Source organism: Pelophylax lessonae (assembly GCF_965119305.1).
Source record: "Pelophylax lessonae genome assembly, chromosome: 9".
NCBI lineage: Eukaryota > Metazoa > Chordata > Amphibia > Anura > Ranidae > Pelophylax > Pelophylax lessonae.
Window position 1 is genome coordinate 66,833,446 of NC_138776.1, and position 21,700 is coordinate 66,855,145.

The 21,700-nt window shown below is 44.5% G+C and overlaps 1 protein-coding gene across 1 annotated transcript in view; it reads left to right on the plus strand.

The window, feature by feature from the left end:
* The first annotated feature begins 3,093 nt into the window (after window positions 1-3,093).
* Window positions 3,094-21,700, plus strand: part of MKI67 (marker of proliferation Ki-67) — a 56,342-nt gene continuing 37,735 nt past the window's right edge. Inside the window, exons 1-8 of the mRNA XM_082268849.1 lie at window positions 3,094-3,241; window positions 10,241-10,349; window positions 12,269-12,347; window positions 13,573-13,688; window positions 18,465-18,528; window positions 18,613-18,646; window positions 18,730-19,554; window positions 21,334-21,572. Of these exons, the coding sequence (XP_082124975.1) occupies window positions 10,258-10,349; window positions 12,269-12,347; window positions 13,573-13,688; window positions 18,465-18,528; window positions 18,613-18,646; window positions 18,730-19,554; window positions 21,334-21,572 (1,449 nt within the window). The 5' untranslated portion in view covers window positions 3,094-3,241; window positions 10,241-10,257. The remainder of the gene's footprint in view (window positions 3,242-10,240; window positions 10,350-12,268; window positions 12,348-13,572; window positions 13,689-18,464; window positions 18,529-18,612; window positions 18,647-18,729; window positions 19,555-21,333; window positions 21,573-21,700) is intronic.

Here is a 21,700-nt window from a genome sequence, read left to right on the forward strand (position 1 = left end):
GCTTCTCCAGCAGGTCATTGAAAAGCGGAACGGACATACGTGAGAAGTTGTACCACTTGTCCGGATACATGCGGAGTTGGGTGTACATGGTGGTAAAGTACCCCACGGACAGACGCTGCGACATGACAGGATGCACCCAGAACCTTCGCCGTCTGCTCCTCTCATTCTCCTCCTCCAACTGTCTCCTTCTACACATCCTTCTCAAGATGATGAGCAGGATTGCCTCATCAACCTTCTGCATAACAGGATCCATGACTCAGAAATGTAAAAAATACTCAGAAAATACAAGAAACACTCTCAGCTGATCTGAAAATGCTCTCTCCTCTCTCTCTCTCCTACCAAAATGGCTTCCACACATTGCATTGTGGTTATTTTGGGTGTGGAAAATGGAGGAGTACTGTTTTTTTAAAAAAACGCTGTTTAGCGCTGAGGCGGCTTAACGCGGCTTAACGCTCATTAACATAATTTGAGAAACGCTGCTTAACGCGCGTTTTTAACGCCGGTTTTTCCCGGCGTCATAACTAGCTTGGACGTACATTTTTTTGAACGCCCCGTGTGCATGAGGCCTTACACTCATAATTAGGGCACTGATTATCAGCGTCCTGATTACCAGTGCAGTCCCACTAGTGCCGCCAATCTTTGCCCACCAGTGCCTCCTCATCAGTGTCACCTAGTAATGCCACCTACCAGTGCCACCCATCAGTGCGGCCTATCAGTGCCCACCAATGCTGCCTATCAGTGCCACCTATCAGGGCCGGTTCACACTGGTGCGATGCAGGAAAACCTGCGATTCAGTGCTGCATCGCACAGAAGTGTGTGTACCGCTGGGGGTGTCAATGTAAAGTTTATGTCACCCCCAGATTGGTTCACAGGTGGCAGTGCAAACTGTGAAATGGTGAAGGAATCAGATTGCATAAGTGTGAACACCCATGATATCCGATTCCAGTGCAGACCAAAAAACGGGTCCTGCACCATTTTGGTGCAAATGCGATTTCAGCCATACAGTTTGTGTGGCTGAAATCGCATCACACAGACATTGCATGTGATCTGCACAGCAATGCAGTGTGAATCACATGCAATTTCAGGCATCGCACTAGTGTGAACTGGCCCATAGTGCTCATGAGTGCAGCATCATCTGTGCCTCCTTATCAGTGCCCATCAGTACCCACCTATCTGAGCCTCATCAGTGCCCTATTATCAGTGCTCATCAGTGCAGCCTATCAGTGCAACCTATCCATGCCCATCAGTACTGCCTTTCAGTGCAGGCCCTCAGTACCCATCAGCGCAGCCTATCAGTGCCCATCAATGCTTCCTATCAGTGCAGCCACCTTAGTGCCCCTCTAATGCCCATCAGTGCTTCCTATCAGTGCAGCCTCACCAGTGCCTCCTTATCAGTGCCGTCTCATCAGTGTAGTCTATCAGTGCTGCGTACCAGTTCCTCTCTAATGCCTATCAGTGCAGCCTCACCAGTGCCTCCTTATCAGTGCTGTCTCATCAGTGTAGCCTTATTAGTGCCCCTCTAATGCCTATCAGTGCTGCACATCATTGCAGCCTATTAGTGCCCATTAATGCTGCCTATCAGTGCTCTCTAATGCCCATCAGTGCAGCCTCATCAGTGCCCATTAGTGCAGCCTATCAGTGGCAGCTCATTAGTTCCCACCAATGCTGCCTATCAGTGCAGCCTCATCAGTGCCTAACAGTGCCCATTAGTGCAGCCTATCAGTGGCAGCTCATTAGTGCCCACCAATGCTGCCTATCAGTGCAGCCTCATCAGTGCCCATTAGTGCAGCCTATCAGTGGCAGCTCATTAGTGCCCACCAATGCTGCCTATCAGTGCAGCCTCATCAGTGCCTAACAGTGCCCATTAGTGCAGCCTATCAGTGGCAGCTCATTAGTGCCTATCAGTGCATCTTATTAGTGCAGCCTCATCGATGAAGGAAAACACGTACCTGTTTGCAAAATTTTACAACAAACTATGAAAACCTTTTTTTTGTTATAGAATGTTTGGTCTTTTATGATTTATTTAGCAAAAAATAAAAACCCAGTAGTGATTTAATACCACCAAAATAAAGCTCTATTTGTGTGAACAAAATGTATTTTGGGTGCAGTGTAGCATGACCGCGTGATTGTCATTCAAAGTACGACATATCCTGTTCTTTAGCAGGGAACGTCCATCCCACCTTGGTTATTATGGGTAAGGTTCCTCTAGTGTACAGGTGAGGTGATGTAGGTGGATGTAGGCTTGTAGTACACCACACACAATTGTCCTGTTTCTACGATTCTGATTTGTCTTCTCCATCTTTGTCCCTCTCCTCCTGTCTGTGTCCCCTCCCTCCATGTCTTTTCTGTAGACAGGTTCTCTTATAATGACAGAACAGGGTGATGTGTGCAGTGGCACTCATAGCCCCCCCCGTGGGGGACATGTGACAACACAGGAGAGCATTTAGGAGAGAGTTGTCACAGTCACCCCATAACAATGAAGTACAATGACGGCGGAGTCCGTGGGGTATGTTTTATATTATCAGTGATATGTTGATGTGTCTGGCTACATTCTGGTGACAATTCTTTGCACTAGCCGACAAGCGCATCCATTTTTATTAGAATTGTTGCGTTGGAGGTGAGAGTCATGGTCACAGACATGGCCGTGTGAGGGAAAGCCATCTCTGGGCTCCCATTGGCTCTGCGTTGCCGCCATACTGAGAACACGTCTCTTCCACCTCGTCGCCTTTGTTTGGGGAAACTACGCGCTATTTTTTCCCTCCCCGTCCCCGCCCACGTAGCCCGGCATTGGTCGACCCCGCGCCCACGTGACGCCCCGCCTCCAATCACACAACTTCGCGCTGCTTTTCGAACACTTTTAAAACTTCACGCCTATAGGCGGTATCCCTGCGCCGGAGGAAATAGTTCGCTCGGAACCCTTCCAACTTCGTATTACTGGCCCCGACCGGTAAAAAGACATCAGAAACAGCGGGATATAACGTGCGGCGGGGAGTCTGGCGCTGTCTCCGGTCGGTTTTACGGCTTGAACATTAGCCGGTAAGTGGAGCGGCGGAGTGATCCTCTCGGCGCCGTGCGGTTGGGGCTCTGCGCCTGCGCACTGCTGACTACACGGAGGCGCCGAAGTGTCAGTAACGGATAGCGGCCAGCGCGGCGGGGCCGGTCTGTGTGTGTATGTGAGCGGCGTGTGTACGGGTGAATGGAGTGAGCCCTCCGCCTCAAGGAATCAATTCTCCGTCCACAGGTCAGTGCTGGGTGCCTTCGCTGTGTCCGAGGAGCTCGGGGAGAGGCGCAGGCGGCCAGCCCGCCAATTTCTGCAAGTGTCAGCTCGGGGCTGTTGGCGGGCTGGCGGCCGGGTTTAGGATGAAGAAGGTTTAGGAGCTTTAACGCTCATGGTGGGTTGGTTGTCAGGGGTTGCATTATTTTTTTGGGGGGCTGCTGCGTAGCTGCAGGGTTTTGGTTGCCAGGGGTTACAGCAGTAGCGGGCTGACCGCGCCATTGCATGTGTGCTTTATTGGGGGGCTGCCCTCGCCATTGCCTGTGCATGTTATTGCTTTATTGGGGGCTGCCTGCATCACTGTCCTGTTGGGGGGCTGCCCGTACCACTGCCTGTGCCTTATTGTCTGTTTAAGGGGGGCTGCCCTCGCAACTGCCTGTTCATGTCATTGCTTTATTGGGACTCTGCCTGCACTCGTGTCTTATTTTTTTGCGGGGGGCTCATGCTGCGTCCAGATCTTTGTGGGTGACTGCCAGGCGCTCAGTGATGGCTGCAGCTGTTAGGGAAGGGGTTGGTGGGGGTTCTCTGCCCAGAGTAAGATTCCCTCCTTTTTTTTTTCCCCCTCTGCTCAGGCTAGTTTATGGCTGATGTTAAACATCTGTTATGTGGGAGAAGCATGGGGCTGTTTACATGTAAATGCTTACTGCACGTGGATCTGTGTACACCTATCCCGCTCTATAGATCTGCTAACATGCCCATGGCAATCGGCCTGCTGTGCATGCTTGTCAGCTGGGAATCTATTTACTGTTTGCACAAGGTAACTGGGTGCTGGAATCTCTTTGCAGCAACTGGCGGTGGCCTGCCGCTCTATACTTTTCTCCAATGTATAGGTAAGGCAGTTCACCTTTAAAGTATTAAACCCAAAAGCAAGCATTACATTTTTGGGTTTAATACTGCTTTAAGGTGGCTGTAAAGGATTTTTTTTACCTTTAATGCATTGTCTGTATTAAGGTAAAAAAAAAAAAATTGATCTCCCTCTTCCCTTAAAGTGGAGTCCCCCCCCCCCCCCCCCCCCCAAAAAAAAATTAAGTCAGCAGCTACAAATCTGTAGCTACTGACTTTTAAAGAGGTTGTAAACCCTTTTTTTTTTGCTTCAACCTGAAAGGGAAACCCATAATGAGCTAGTAGCTCATTATGAAATACTTACGAACGAGCCCCCGCCATGCCGCCCGCTTATCTTTATGACGGGCGACATGTCCATTCGCCCGTCTTCCGGGATCGCGGCAACCGGCCATCTGATTGGCCGGAGCCGTGGTGATGTCACTCCCGCGCACGCCGATGGTCACGGCACAGGGGTCTGAAGAAACGGCACCAGCGGCTGTTCCTTCAGAGCGCATGCGCCAGTGTCGCTGCTTGCATGTAAGGTAAATATCTCCTAAACGGTACATGTTTAGGAGATATTTACAGTACCTATAGGTAAGCCTTAATATAGGCTTACCTATAGGTAAAAGTGTCAGAGGAGGGTTTACTTCCTCTTTGAATAGTAGAACTTACCTGTCCAGGGAGCCAACAATGTCGGCACCCAAAGCCGATTTACGTTTCAGCTCTCGGGTGCCGCCGCCGCAATCCAGAGAAGGGAACCCCGACTTCACTGCTGGTTCCCTAAAGCGCTGCGCTTTGTATTTGGCCAAGACTTCACTGCTGGTTCCCTAAAGCGCTGCGCTTTGTTATTGGCCCAGCGGTGGATGAAAAAGGAGGGGGATAAACCTCAAGAGGGACGGCGCCGTGGCGTTGTCTCACACGAAGTGGGTAAGGGTAGCTGTCAAAAACGGGTACCTGTTCCTCCTCCCCCCTGAAATGTGCCAAAAGGGGCACTGGAGGGGGGAGGAAGCAGATCAGCTTTTGAGTGGAACTCCGCTTAAATACCTACCTGATCTAGATGCACCGCTACGCTCTACACAGGGCATAGATGTAGGCAATGGCTCCTGCTGCTGTCAGTCAAATCCTTTGAAGCAGAATTGAGGGAGGGGCTGTTTGTCAACATATGTAGACAGATGCAGTGGGCTCAGGATTGTGCCCTCATAGTGATCGGCTTGCTAAAGGGGAACTTGGAAAGGAGGAGCCAGGAGTGCTGGCAGGGGTAGAATCGAGGCAACTCAAAACTGCAAAACCAATGCACAAAGCTGGTATATCTTAAAAAAAAATCTAAACTTTACAATCACTTTTGTTCAGTTCACAGCATTGGGGGAAAAAAGGCATGCACTCCCATTTTTTTTTTTTTGCTTGTTTCAGGGCAGCATATTGCATCAAATTGCACTTGCAACCCACTGCTGTGGCAAATAGGTAAAATGTCACTTTGTGACTTTCAGTAAAGTTGGGGGAAAATAAACCGTGATTTTAGCTTGGTGGCATAGCTTATTTTACAGCAGCAGTGGTAGAACCAGCCATTATTGTATTTAGGATATGCAACTTTAAGGTTTGTGTATAAGGGCTCATTTATACTCTAAGCCAGTGTTTCTCAATTCCCATCCTCAGGGCACACTAACAGGCCAGGTTTGCAAGAAAACTGAATTACATCCCAGGTGATATCATTTGCTGCTCAGTGATTGCAGTATTCTAGTCTGCATCTCCCCAAGGTAATACTTAAAATCTTGCCTGTTAGTGTGCCCCGAGGACCGGAGTTGAGAAACATTGCTCTAAGCTGCCAAAATCAATGCAAGGGTAAACCTTTGCCCATACCTCAGCACTGTTGAGGTGGGTTGCATAAAGTTGCAGATGTGCTGCTTTTTATTACACAGTGCCCCTTGCCCCATGTCATTGTAGCACATCATAAAATGAATCAAGTGTTTTTTGTGTGACATTTCAATAAATTTAAAAGTAGTGTTTGATGCGTTGTTAAAATGCATCACTGGGTCCCTATTTACACCATATGCTCGTCTATATGTATAGGCTGATTGGCAGATGCATACCAGTTGCTTTTCAAACTGGCTTGGCTCCATACTAAGAGTTCCTCTAGCTGGCAGGATAAGTAGAGGTTCCTGCCCAGGTCACTTTTCTTCTAGTGTATACAGGGCGAATTGTTCCATGCATGATTGTGTAATGCCAGCTGTTCTGTATTCAAGTTTTGATTGTTAAAACTTATTGCACAGCAGCCCAGATCCTCCTCTTTTTGGATCTCTTTTGCACTTCTGGCCCCTCCCTCCTGTTTGAGTGTCCCCACAGCAAGCAGCTTGCTATGGGGGCATCTAAGCTGGGCCACATCTCCCTGTGTCCATTCATACACGGTGCAGCTGCCTGTCCTCTCTCTCTCCTCATTGTCTTACTGAATTTGACAGCTGTGGGAGCCAATTTCACTGTGCTGCCATCTCAGCCAATGAGGAAAGTGTCTTGGGTAGCCCAGATGCTCCTGCAACATTGCTGGAGTGAGATGGGCTCAGGTAAATATTAAGGGGGCTGCTGCACATAGAATGCGTTAAGATAAAAAAACCTTCTGACTTTACAACCACTTTATTGTGACCGGTGGGTGTGTGAGATCTTGTGAGGTGGACCTCCAGGTAGAACCACAGAAGTGTGATGGTGTAGAGGCGGTGATGGTGCTGATCAGTTATATTGGACAGGTATCCTGGATTTGTGTACTTTTCTGTACTTCAACTTGATCAGCTCCATCAGATTTTGAGGAACTAGAAGTTTATGAAATGGCAAGAAATCTCTTAAGTTGGATCATTGCCCAGTGCTGATGTAGATTCATACGTCTTCAACACCATGGACAGCGTGAACACCGGTTCTCAGGGCTAAATCTGTTCAGAGATTGTGAGATATTATAAAAGCTAAGGGTTCAAGCTAGTGAATTACTGGAAGATTTTACAATTTATTACTGTAGAATTGTTAGTTTTGCATTCACTTGTTTTCTCTGAATTGTGACAGGATGGTTTTTTTAGTCTGCAGGTAAAGCTTAATAAACAATCAGCACTCACTGAGCTGGATAGGGCCTTACCGGTCACATGCTCTGCATTGCCATGTGCTAAGTCTGCTGCAGCTCTGTCAAATCTGCCATGTGCTTCTGTCACTGACGTCAGTATTTGTTTAGTTGACACATTTTACCAAGATTTTAGAATATAATATTTTTATACAATTTGCTCAGGTCTTTGTCCCTGAATGTTTTCTTGTCAAATTTGTTTATTGGTATTTATAAAGCAAAAGCTTTTCAGACACCAGGAATGGTACATAGGGGAGCAGATGTGTCCCATCGTGACACAGAAGTGTAAATACAAAACTGCACAAGTCAAGAACTTTCTAGTGTAGCATGCGAGGATGCACCTTTTTAGCACATAATAATGAAACAAACAGAAAACATGTTACGCTTACAGTGGAAGTGCAATTTTGAATGCACAAAGCTCAAAGGGTACAGGAGTTGCTTTGCTACATTTTGTCACATAGGGCAGCCCCTTGAGATGACTGGACTTGCATATGTACCTTTGCACCACTTGTAATGCCGCACTACAGTAGTGTGAACAAGAGCTGACATTGCGTAGTGGAGCTCTAACCCCCCGATACCAGTGCTGCAGGGCAACGGTGCTATTATGTTGGTCATGGCTTAGAGGACCTCCAGTCTCCTGTCACCTGTGCCACAGTCCAGGGATGGCCTCAACCCCAGATGTTTTTTACCGCCTGTCTGTCCCCGATGGCAGCATCTTAACTATGGGCACCTGGCTGTGACAGCTTGCAGCTTCACAGCCAGGTGCCTACTGCACATTGTGAATGGTCCCATGGTTCTCTGGGACCTGTTGTGTGTCCCAGAAGACTGAGAGGGGGAGGAGAACTTTGGATCACCTAGGTCAGCGATGGAGAACCTTGGCACCCCAGATGTTTTGGAACTACATTTCCCATGATGCTCAACTACACTGTAGAGTGTAAGCATCATAGGAAATGTAGTTCCAAAACATCTGGAGTGCCAAGGTTCTCAATCACTGATCTAGGTGGTCAGAGCGGAAGTTGGAGTGGGTACAGCAGTGAGGTGTGAGGCCATTAAGCGTAACGTCCCCTTTTGGGTGGAGCTCTGCTTTCATTTTGTTAATGTTCCTAGTATGATTTCAGATGGGTGCATTCTGTCCCCATGATATTACTCTAAACACTGCCGAATCTCAATTGTTAGTGATGTGAGACCCCTTGCTGCCTCAGCTAGTGAGGGAACTATTCCAATGTCAAATGTATAAAGCCAAAATAAGTTCATTAACCCCTTACTGCCCGCCATTCCACAAGCGTGTGCAATGTTGAAGCATGATGCATTGGGTATCTATCTACTTGGCGTAACATTATCTTTCACATTATAGAAAAAAATTGGACTGGAGAGCTGTGGCTGACAGAGGCATGTACAATGACTAAGGTGTTGGGGCTCAGCCATGATACCCCGTGGTTGGTTTACAGGGGGAGGGTAGAAACTGGCAGGATCAGCCAGGTTTTTTAGCTGATACAGTGGGCCAAATTACACAGCACAATCACCATGTTTTTAATTTTATTTTTTGAGGTAACAAAGTCTTTAAACCATTCTTCCATTGCTGAATATAAAGATGGAGGCTATGCCTCTGTAATATTTAAAGTATGTTTCTTTAAAGCCCAACTCTGGGCAAATAAAAATGTATCCTTTTGCAGTAGAGCTATGTCCGAGCTGTAAGGGTTTTTGTCCTAGTGGAACACTAAAAGGAGATTCTGCACTCCACAGGTCAAGGGTTTTGACATAGCTCTGCTCTGGACAGGAAGACACGGAGGTCAGCCCCTGGTTTGTGGGGGGCAGAGGATCAGTTAAATAAATGGTTTCTCTCCTAGACCAAACAAGCTATTAACCCTTCCAGTGCATGCGCAGCCCCACTGCCAGGGATAACTTCATCTGCCTAAAGTTGGATTTTTTTTTTACCGGATAAGTAAATAAGGGGAGCATCACTATCATAGGACAATTTGGATTGGCTTTTTTGACCACAGCCGCACAGGTAAACTGGATAGCTCCCGCAGGAACGTTGTTTTAATCTTTTATCTATCTATATACATCCCCTAAACAGTAACCTGTCCCCAAGCTTGCTCAGTCGTGCAGTGCAGTTCCCCCCTGACTGCTCCTGTCCTTTTCTTTAAAACCTTTGCCTTTATGGGGCTGAAATCTGCTGCTGGTTACTATACTTGGCATTTTTGTTTTAATGACCCTCATTTGGCCATTCTCATGGCACGGCTTCTATTGCGCTTGTAGTAAAAGCTTAGGTTTTTTTGAGTGGTTGCAATTTTCATGAGGGTATAAAATACTAATGAAGCTTTGTTTTGTCAGTGGAGCACCTTGTGACACCCATACTTTGGTGTGGTGTTCGATTCTTGGCATCTGCCAGTTTTTCACGTGCTGAAGTATTACTTTGTGTCATTGATCAGTTAAATTGACACGTTGAGGAAGATTGCTAAAACTGAAGCACACCGAATCTGGTGCAGCTTTGCATAGTAACTAATCAGCTTCTAACTTCAGCTTGTGCAATTAGGCTCTGGCAATAAGCCCCCGTTAAGTTGGTGTGATTTGATAGGTCAAATCGCAGCCTATTGCTGGCAATCTGGGCATCTTAATTGGTGCAATGCTGACTTTTCACTGCTGCACTCTTCCCCAAAAGTAGTTCATGCTCTACTTTTGGCGACTTCAGGGGCAATTTCAAAAACATCGGTGCATGAACCTGCACAGAGGTCTTTCATGTCGCCCCTCAAGTCAGACTGTGGCTTTGAAATCGTTCGAGTACAGATGGATTTTAAAGCCACGGTAAGTGTGAACAAGGGCCTAAACCTGGAAGCTGTTTGGTTACTATACCAGGATCCGTGTGCAGCAGTTTTAGTAGGTCTCTCCCCCCCCCCATTGTTACTAAAGGCTGCACTAATATGCCACCTTTTACACAATATTTTCTTATCTTTTTTTTTTTTTCTTATTTTCGTTGGTTGTACTAGATGGACTTTTTTTTTTTTTTCAACTAGATTAACTATGTAACTATATATATTTTTCTTTTATAGGTAAGAATATTTTGAAGATGCCTTGCCATGGTAAAATCATTGTGATAAAAAGAAGTGGAGTCGATGGAACACATTTTCCACTGACTGCAACCACATGTTTGTTTGGAAGGTAAGAAAATTCATATTTTTAACATTTTATTTTCATTCTAATGAATGAATTTACTTTCATTCTAATTTTAATGTGTAACATTCACTTACAGTAAAAACACCCATCCTTGGCTGTAATATTAGGAGCCGAGGTGCCTGCTATACAATCCATAGTGGTTAAAACAGCCCTAACAGTTTGGGCAGAAACCGTAGGAAAGCTATTAGAATATGGGATGATGTGTGAATTCCCTACTCCACTGGCAGTTCTTCCGTGTTTTATCCCTAACCTTGATATAAACCTATGGTTAAGAAGCGGTGTTGAGAATTTGAAAGATTTGTATAGCGTAACAGGTATTTATTCATTTGAGAGTTTGACACATCGGTATAAAATACCATTATCAGCATTAATGAGTTATCAAATACGTTATATCTCAAATTACCAACCTCTATGTATAAGTTGTACCAAGAACCAATGACTACCTCTAATGGTATTTCAATTATTTACGATATATTGAGCAGACATAATATTCTAAATCTACTAACATTTTGAAATGGGAGAGAGTATTGGGGAAAGCCTTTCCCGAAATAAGCTGGTTGAAAGCCTTTGATATTACATACATCTCATCCAAATGTATCAACCATTGGGAATTATACCTAAAAATTTTGAATTTCTGGTATTTAACTCCAGTGAAATTGTCCACATTTTATTCCTCAACGTCAGCATTATGTTGGAGAGAATGTGGTGAACAAGGATCGTTATTTCATATAATGTGGGACTGTAGATCGATTAGAGCATTTTGGTATAGAATATTCTCCCTGGTATCAGAACTGGTGGGAAAAAATATAGTCCCAAATTCTGAAATGGCGATCCTACACCTAAATGTACATGAGATTCCCCTAGGGTTCCGAGTAGTAGTTATGCATCTTTTATTAGCGGCAAAGCTTTTAATCACCAGAAAATGGAACTCTCAGGAGGTACCAACTCCATTCGATGCGGTTGAATTGTTAAATCAACAATGTCAGATGGAAAAAATTGTGGCTACTTTGAGTGCAACAAAGAAAATGTTTGAAGTTAGTTGGAAGTCATGGTTCAACAATATTAGATGTACAGTAACATTGGAGTAGGATCAAAGTAGTTGGGACAACATAAATATTATTAAGCAATTTTAGAGCTGCTTTACTTGCCTCTCTAAAAATTAATGTTATAACGGTATTCCAAATATGGTAACCCCCTCAGTGGGGGTTAAAAGTATACTGGAAGGAAGGTTTTCTCCTTTCCCCCCTTCCTCCCCCCCCCCTTTTTTTTTTTTTTCCTGTAGTAGAAGTTATAGCTGATAAATTTATTGTAATGTTCTTGTTTGTGCTACTGGATTTTGCATTCTTGATGGAGGAGCAATGGAGACCCCTTTTTAGACAGCAGCATTGTCCATCTGGGGAGAAGATAGTGTTAGATGGTCTAATAGATTGACATGGACTTGACTAACAAATCAAAGCTTCTTAAGCTAACGCTTTTTTAGTATAGCAGTTTGTTTTTTTTTTTTTTTTTTTCCTTTTGAGATAAAGGTTTCACATAAAAGCACCCCTGCCAGATCTAAATGGATTATATTAACCCTCCAACTGCTACCTTTGCTAGACAGTTTGGGGTTTGGTCTGTTTAAAAAAAAAAAAAATGACCTTAGCCGGATTAGTAAAAATAAATGTGGAAAACATTAAAAAATAAGTGCAGCTACAAGACTTGGTAAACAGCAATATAATTTTTTGGGTTTAAAATCACTTGAACTCTTATTACTCAGTGATTTGTCATGGATGCCTCATGTAATAGAACTGAATTCTACTGGCCATACAATGCAGACATAAATTTCTGACCTGATGCACACGGGTTTTGCTGATTACGATAATTATTACTCTTCATTTTTTATTTTTTTTTCTCTCCTTATACAGGAAGTCAGAATGTGACATCCGCATTCAGCTGCCACATGTTTCCAAAGAACACTGTAAAGTTGAAGTCAAGGGAAAAGAGGTAACTATTTTACCCCAAACTAGTGTTTGTGTTTACTTTTTTTCTTTTTTGGGGGTTGGTGGAGAGGGAATAAAACCCCTGTCAGTTTTTATTGCTGTCTGTGTCCCCATTAATGTCAGCAGCTACAAATACTGTAGCTGCTGACTTAATATTAGGACACATCTGTCCAGGAATCTAGAGATGGCGGAACCCAGGTGTTTTTTTTTTTTTTTTTTCCAATCAGCTCACAGGTGTAATGGAAACTGTCAGCGAAGCTTTGCCATGGGGACAGGTACCTGCTCACCCCCGAAATGTGGCAGCGGAGAGTCCTTTTTTTTTTTTTTTTTGAGAGGAGCGGTGCTTTAAGGAGATTCGCTCTTTATTTATGCCATGTTAACTTCCAGTGACCAGTGTAAGAGAGCGTTGGCACCAAATTTAACACACCTGCTCCACTCTCACCTGAGACCTTGTAACACGAACGAGTCGCATGACACTGGGAATGGAAAATGGCTAATTGGGCCCAATTTTGACATCTTCACTTAGGGGTGTACTCTTGTTGCCAGTGGTTTAGACAATAATTGCGGTGTGAGTTATTTTAAGGGGACATCAAATTTACACTGTTAGGGCTCTTTCACACGGTCCGCCTCCGTAGGCGGATCCGTGTTGCTCAGCGGGGATCGATCCGCGATCCCCGCTGAGCCGGCGGATGACGGCTCCGTCTCCGCTTGCAGAGCGGAGAGGGAGGTGTCTCAGCCCCTGCTGCCCTCTATGGGGGATCAGATGAGAGTGGACCGCCTGTCCGCTCTCATCAGATCCGATCAGATTACTGAACGGATGGAAAAATAGGGATTCCATCCGTCCAGATTTCATGGACAGGATCGGATGCGGATGGCAGCGGGTGTCAGGGGAGATGTCTCCGCTGACATCCGCTGCCCCATAGAGCTGCATGGAGGATCCGATCAGATCCGCCTAAAAAACTGACAGGCGGATCTGATCGGGCCGCCCGTGTAAAAAAAGAGCCCTTATACAAGCTGTACCCTCACTACTTTGCTACAATGTAAAGTGTCATTTCTTCAATGTTGTCACATGAAAAGAAAGAATAAAATATTTACAAAAATTTGAGTAATGTACTCACTCTTGTGAGATTCTTTATATTAGAAATAAACAACCATGTCATTGTAAACTATTTTGTCATATTTTTCTTTTTTTTTTTTTTTTTACTCGTGTGTTTTTTTTAATTATGTAGGTGTTTGTCACCAATTTAAGCTCTGTGAACCCAACTCAGCTGAATGGACAGGCTCTTAAACAGTCTGTACGCCTCAAACATGGAGATATAATCACTATTATTGATCGCTCTTTTAGGTAAGTTTTCTTTTCATCTGTGTGACCAGTCCTGTCTGATCGGAGTCTAATTTTTTTTTTATTTGTTGTCTGGACAAACTATGCATTTGAGCTTTGGGGGTCCGTTTACACAAAAATTGCACAGCCATTTGCCCAGTTAATCTGCATGTATATTCATTCTACAGTAAGGAGGCAAAACTTTGACTTTTGTTCAGAGGAAAAAAAATGTATTGCATTAGACTGTAGTAAAATGCTGCATTTTGTACACTAAATGTGGATGAGGAGCACAGGAAATGCATGTCTTTGTAACCAGAGATCACAATCTAAAAATCATAGAGCAAGCCAGAGGGAATTGGTAAATTACTTTCAGACCCAGTGACTGTTCAACAAAAAACAAATGGGAGTACATGTACCTAAAGGGGGCACTTGGTGATAAAAAAAAAAAATCTGGCAGTGGTTCTCACCCCTTTTTATATAAAGGGAAGTTTTTATATGCTGTAACGAGCTGCACGATTAATCAGTAAAATATCACAATCTCGAATCACCCCCCCCCCCCCCCCCCCAACAATCTCTTAAAACTGATTTTGTCTTTCGTTCATTTTTTAAAAACTGCCCTTTGAAAAAAAATGTGAGATTCCTCTTCTTACCTTGTCACAAAGTGGCTTTCTTGGTAGCTATTCTGCATACAGGGTCTCTGGGCTTGCTACGTTGTCCTGTCGGTCACTTTACCTGATGGTTCACAGGGACAAAGTGGTGCTACGTTACTGTCAATCATTCCTTCCTATCGTCGTTTCGGGGTTCCACCTAAATGAAGATGTTGCGCTGCCTTCATTGTGTCCTAAGCCAAAACATCAAAAATATATTGCCTTGCATTCCCTGGATGTGGTTCAGGGCCATTAGGGTGTGCCTGGTGGCGACTGAGTCGATTGACAAATCTGATTCCTAATTTGTCCTTATGGAAGGTTCTTCTAAGGGGCAGGCTGCATCTGCTGTGGCCATTTCCAGATGGATCAGGCAGACTGTGGTGCAGGCTTATTCCGTCAAGGGTCAGGTTCCTCCTTTCCCTGTTAAGGCGCATTCTACGAGGGTGCTTGGTGCCTCCTGGGCTTTCTGTCATCAGACGTCAGTGGTCCAGGTTTGCAAAGCAACCACCTGGTCGTCTGTATACACATTCACCAAGTTTTGCATCTGCAGATGCTGCTTTTGGCTGCAAAGTTTTGCAGGTCGCTGTTGCAAAGGCTTCTCCCTCTTGAGAGTGTAATTTTCTTAGGTGGGCTCCAGTTCATAGTTGAGCTGTTTGGTTACCTGGTTGGCTTCATTAAGCCCTGTGTGGAAATTCTGGTTTTTGCCACCCCTTATGCTGACACTGTTCTGGGACGTTCCATCGGTCAAGGAAGATATGAAGCTGTGTCCAAAAATGAGAACTGAATTGTGAGAACTGAATTTTTCTCTGAACACAGCACCCACCCCTCTGTGGAATTGTTTCTCTAGCGATCATCGACAGACTCTGCTCTGCTTAAGTCTATAGGGTTATGCTCCTCCCACTAGGGATAGGCACTATGCGGAAAAAAGGCTTGTGCACGCCTATAGAGGCTGTCCAAGCAAGCATAACCCCTCAGGCTCTGCTATACTCAAGTTTGTTCTGACCAGTGACTGGGTTAGTTCCCTGCTGGGACTGCTGTCTTGGCCATTACAGGGAATTATAAATAATTTCCTTTTTGGGTTTGCAAATGGAGCCCCAGGATACAATATCCCCTGCAGATAATGACTGCGGGACCATCCGGCTTGCAATTGCAGCCAGAGATTGCAGAAAAAAACGCAAATCCTCATGTCAAAAGTGCAGTCAGTTTGTTGTGGTGCTGCTAGCCACAAACGTTTTTCGTCCTCCCTTCCATCTCCAGGATCTTCGGATTCCGACAGATATGGTTGCTGCAGACGCACGGACCACCCTGAGAGGGTCGGTGTGGTCGTCTTCTGACGGTGAAGAGGAGCGGTCAGAAAATGGCTGAACATACAGCGTCGGGTACGCAGGTGTCTTTTGGCTCCCGCAAATATTGCAAATCGGGTAAAAGTATTCCCATGTCTTGGCTTGTTTCACTATTGTGGATGAACAGTGGTGACGCATTAAGCACATGCTGGTGGTGCCTAAGCATTTTGCACGCTGTTATCCCTTTGCGGAAGCAGTGAATACCCGGTGGGTTGTACCACTGAAGGTGGATTCCCTGGTGGCCAGGTTGAATAAAGCAACTCTGGTGCCGGTGGAAGAGCCGCGGACCTTTTCGGATCCCATGGGTGGAATCCTTATACCACCATTTACGTGTGGTGACAGGTCACATGTTAACTTTAACTTTGGGCTATGAGAACTTTCACAGACTGCTACTGGATGGGTGAAGTTGCTCAAGAGTAACTTGAAAACGACACCGCTTCCCCCCCTGCCGTTCTGGAACTCTTAGACCAGTTGGTACAAGTCCTGGTGTTCATGTGTGATATGTCCCTGGACTTGGCCTTATTGGTGGCCAGGATGTCAGCAGTGGGGGTTGCGATTAGACGCCTGATATGGCTAATATGCTAGTCGGCTGACCAGGCTTCAAAAAAAGCTGTCGCTGATCTCCCTTTTACGGGGGAGAAGCTATTTGGAGCCTCTATGGACACGACTTTTCGTGACGCACGGGGTGATTTTTTTTTTTGGCCGGTTCAGCTTCGGAACGTTTTCAGGTGTTTTATTCAAACCTGTTCACCGAGGCCAGAAAAGACCATTTGCGCCCCATCCTAAATCTTAAAGCCCTGAACCGCCTTGTACGGGTACTGAGGTCACTGAACTCTACAAGAGATTGGTTGGAACTTTGTCTGAGTCATTGGACGATTTGCCTATGCGATTGTCCAGTTCGGGTTCATCGGGCAACACAGCGGCTGTGGCTTGCATCAGTCGTCAGGGGGGCACCCGGAGTGTCCTGGTGGCTGAGATTTTGACTTAAGCAGATTTGTTCCAGCCCTCCGCTGTACACATTCCAGGTGTGGAAAACTGGCAGGCGGATTACTGGAGTGGTCCCTACACCCGGAGGGGTTTCACCTACTGTGTGTTTGGTGGGGGACCCCTGAGGTCGATCGGTGTGCCTCACGCTTCAACAAGGTGCAGAGATTAGTAGCCAGGTCTCGAGATCCTCTAGACGATGCCACAGACGCCCTTGTGGCTCCTCGGGTCAGTATCGACTGATTTTTTTTCACCCTTTGAAACTTTCTGCCGTGTCTGCTGTGCAGGATAGAGGTGGAAAATATTCCGGTCATTCTGGTGGCTCCAGATTGGCCTCGTCTGTCTTGGTACGCAGACCTCATAAGATTGGGCACCGGTACCCTTTGGAGGCTTCCTCTCAGGGAAGATCTGTTTTCAAGGTCTGATTTTTTTTTTTTTTTTTTCCCATCCTGCCTTAAGTCGCTGTCTTTAACTGCTCGGCCTTTGAAAGCCAGGTGTCGAGAGATGAGGATCTCGGGAGTCTAATCCACACTCTTGAAGGCTAGGAAGTAGACTTTCGAAAGATCGATCATCGGACGTATAAATTGTATATTTCATGGTGTGAATCGCTGAAAGTGCACCCTCGCTTGTTTTCTATCGCCAGGGTTTTGGCTTTTCTACATAAAGGGGTTGAACAGAGGTTGGCCTTGGGTACTGTCAAAGGCCAAGTTTCGGCTTTGGCTATCTATTTCCAACGCTCATTAGCCAGGTACGCCCTTATCTGGATGTTTGTGCCATTTGATGCCTCCACGGCGATCTCCGTTACAGCCATGGGATCTCAATTTGGTGCTGTCTGTTCTTCAAAAGCCCCCTTTTGAGAAATCTTTGAGAGATTTTGCTGCTTGCTTTGTTTTAGAAGGTTGAGGCCTTGGCGGTGATCACTTCTGCCCGCAGAGTATCTGAATTAGTGGTGTTGTCTTGCCGCTCACCTTATATTGTTCAGAGATAAGGTGGTACTTCGACCTAATCAGTCGTTCCTTCCTAATGTGGTTTGATTTTCGTTTTTAATTTCATTTAAATGAAGACCTTGTACTGCCTTCACTTTGCCATAAACCTCAGAATCCTAAGGAGTATGCTTTACATTCTTTGGAAGTGGTCTGGGCTATCTGGGTTTACTTGGAGACCACTGTAGCCTTCAGAAAATTGGACGCTCTTTTTGTCCTTACGGATGGACCTTGTAAGGGACTGGCTGCTTCTGCTGCAACCATTTCCAGATGGACGGTGGTACAGGCCTATCCACTGAAGCGTCAGATTCCTCCTTCTCCAGTGAATGCGCATTCTACTAGAGCGCTGAGTGCCTCCTGGGCTTTTTGCCATCAAGAGTCGGTGCTACAAGTTTGCAAGGTGGCAACTTGGTCGTTTGTGCATACCTTTTTACATAATTCTACAAGGTAGATGTACTGGCATCAGCAGATGTTTCTTTTGGCCGCAAGGTTTTGCAGGTTTTTGCACTTTAGGAGAACCCCCTCCCCTTTTAGTTTTCTCTAAGGGTTTGTTGTTTCGGGGGGCGCTTCAGTTTCTGGTTGAGCTGTTTAACTGGTTGGCTATGTTTTGGCCAGTGGGGCATTAAGGTTTTTTTCTTCCTGTCTTGTTCCCACCCCTCATGTTTACTGCTTTGGGACATCCCTATAGTCTGATTAAGCAGAGCTCCGTCTGTAGAACGACAGAACTAGATTTTTGTAAGAACTTACTGTTTGGCTGCAGGTGAGGAAAAAGCTGCTATACCCACAAAAGTGTGAAGCTAGCCTTGGGCAGAAAAGTAATTTTGGGTTTCTTTGTGCATACAGATTTGACAGTCCCCAGCCACAAGGAAGGCGGCGATCTGCAGGACTTGATTCTGAAAATTTTAAGGTACGTTCATTTTGATTGCTTAGCTCTGTGTGTATGCGTAAATATGTGTAAAAGTATATAACTTTTTTTTCTTTAAACTTTTAGTTATTTGCCAGTAACCAGTCTGAAGACGACACAAGTAAGATTTTTGTCTTAAGTATAACTAAAACTGTTTTCCACCACTGAAAACTTTTTATTAAAAATGTCCATGTATTTACACAGATGAAACCGTGCGGATAGAAAGTATAACAAGTAAAGTCCAGAGAAAATCTGAAGGAAATGTTACTAGAAAAACTCATACTCGTCGATCGCTGCAGACCACTTCATCAGAGGCTAAGCAAGATCATTCTCCTTTTGGTGAGCTCTATAAAATGCTCAAAAGTGAGGTAGAGCCTAGAAAAAAAGGAACCGGTCAGACACCAGTAAAAGAAAGCGGCGCTCCAAAAAATGTGACTGTTAAAAGGAATTTGCAGACAGAAGTTTCTCCTGCCTCATCCAGGAGAAACTCCAGAAGAAGTCAGTCAAGTGACAGCGCAACAGTTCAAAGCAAAGATACAAAGGTGGAACGTAGATCAGTTTCTGCTGACCCGGTCAGGGAACAGTCAAAAAGCCCCTCTAGAGGGTCAAGAACCTCCCTAACCAAACAGAAGCAAGGCAATGCAGTGGAAGTAAATAGTCCTGTCATTTCAAATAAATCTGTGCAGAGCACCCCGACACATGAAGAGGCTGCCCAGACTCCAAGGAGAAGATCCGGCAAACAAGTATCTAGCTCTCAAGAACAAGAGGCTTCAGTAGTTTCTCCAGAGAAACTATCTCCCAGAAGATCTAGAAGTGCTGGGGGAATCCAGGTGGATAGTCTTGTGCCCTCACCAGCTGGTTCTAGCCCTCGGAGAAGTCGAGGTCAGCCAACTGGTATAGAGAACCAAGAAAATTCTCCATTGCCAGTTCAGTCCCCTAAGGGTAGACGAAGCGGATCTAAAGATCAGACTAAGGGAACACCATCTAAGTCAGTTGAAACTGAACAAAATGTAAATAAACCTGTCCAAGGTAAATACTGTAAATTTTTTTTATAGAATACATTTTTTTTTTTTTTTTAATACAGAATTTTTAAGTTGGTGTTAAACCCAATAGCAAACATTATATTGCAGCTTAGATATATTTGCATTTGTTTTTCTTCTTTAGAGTTTCTTCTGTTTTTATCTAGTGATCCAGCCAGTAATGTCTTTTTTTTTTTTTTTTTTTTTTTTTTTTTTTTTCAAAAGAACAAGCTCTCTTCCAAATCAGTTTACAGGGATGAGACAAACCATTAACACTGCTCACAATGATCTGCTTTTATATATGTAAAACCTTTAGCCCAAAAACTGTTGCTATGACTGCTGTGAGCTGGAGTTTGGCTTCAAGTTGTTTAAATTTGCTAGTCCACTTAACACTAGCATCTGACAATTTGCTGCGTGCTATGCCCCCTGTGCTCATTCATTCAGTGAGGGCCCTCTAAATACAGGTCAGACCACCAAACGAACACTGGTTTTCTTTTTTTGTGGTCACGTGAATGCATATCGGGGATGTGGCTTAAGGTATTTAGGATTAGAATTTTGCAAAAACATACAATGCATTGTATACACACTTTAACAGAGGGGCTGCTAATAATTGTGAACAATAAGTTTACTGCCACACTTAATAGGAGGGGGAGTGGGGAGTGGAGTTGGCTCACACATAGTAGCTTGACAGGAAGAGAGAAGAGCTGGGGATGTCGGAGGCACAAAAACTGACTGGTAGTCTAGGCTCAGCAGCCATGATTACCATTGTTAGGACACAGGAACTGGCAGGATCAACCAGTTTTTTTTTTTTTTTTTTCTTCAGCATACAAAGGGACAAATGACACCATAGAAGCACTATTCGTGGTTTACCATGTTTTAAAGGAACAGGATTTTTTTTCAACCACTTTAACATGATTATAACCAAATGTTAAAAATAAAGCAGCTCTTCAAAATGTGCTTACCTCTCCTGCTGACATGCTCTGCTTTAGTAAAGAGAACTTGCCACTTTAAGAATCTTCAGAAACACTTCTGGAAATATTAAAATCTTGGTCCCTGCCATGTATAAAATACAGGACACAGTTGTGGACAGCCCAGCAGATTGAACAAATCTGCTGGGCTGTACGTACTGTCCTGTTTTTTTTTTTTTTTTTTTTTTCCCTCAGTTTGCAATCTTTCTCTTCACGGAAAAAGCTCTTTGCAGATGCAGCTTTAGTTTACAATTTTGGCTTTAGCGACAGGTGCTTTAGTGCACAGCGAGCAACTGTTGAATTAGGCAGCACTGAAGAAAGCCAGGATGGATTATCTTTGAACTATTTACACAATCTCCTTCAAACATCAGTCAAAGCTATGTGCACAATAAATTATATATACACACCCTGGAGTGCTTAGGGGCTCACATCTAACTTTATTGCATTTGGGTCTGCTTTTTATAAAGGAAGAATGTCATGAGAAACATTAGGGATGCTATTCCTTTTTTATGCTGGTTGCTTGGCTGGTATGCTAATGATTTTGATTCAATACTTGTTCCACATTTGTGATGTGAAATGCGCACATAGCTGGGATATCGGCACCTTTTTTAGGTGGCCAGAAATGTCAGATCCCTTTTTAACTACCTGTATTTTGAATATGAGGTCTAAAAAGTATTTTGCTTTTTGTCAGTGGCTTTGCAAAAGGCAACTAGTGATTGCACCTGGTTTCACGTAGTTGGAATACAGCCTTGACTTTGTTTTATGTTACTTTGTGAATTGTTTTTTATTCACAATTTCAATATTTTTTCTTTTTTCCTAAGGACTTGCAACAAAATCTCCAAAAAAAAGACGAAGTGATGAACTTGGCCTGACTGAACCACCCTTTAAAAGGAAGAGAGTCTCTTTTGGTGGACATTTGAGCCCAGAGCTTTTTGATAAAAGGCTTCCTCCAAATTCTCCTCTTAAGAAGGGAGCAACTCCTGCTAGACGAAGCTTATCACTAAACTCCCCACGTGCTGTTATTCGGAAGAGTTTTGGTTTAAAGCAAGTTGTGATCAGGGTAAACACCGCTATATAAAAGTATTTACACTTCTTAACCACTTAAGGACCGGGGCCTATTTCCGACATGTTGCTTACAAGTTAAAATCAGTATTTGTTGCTAAAGTTACTTAGAACATGTATGTATTC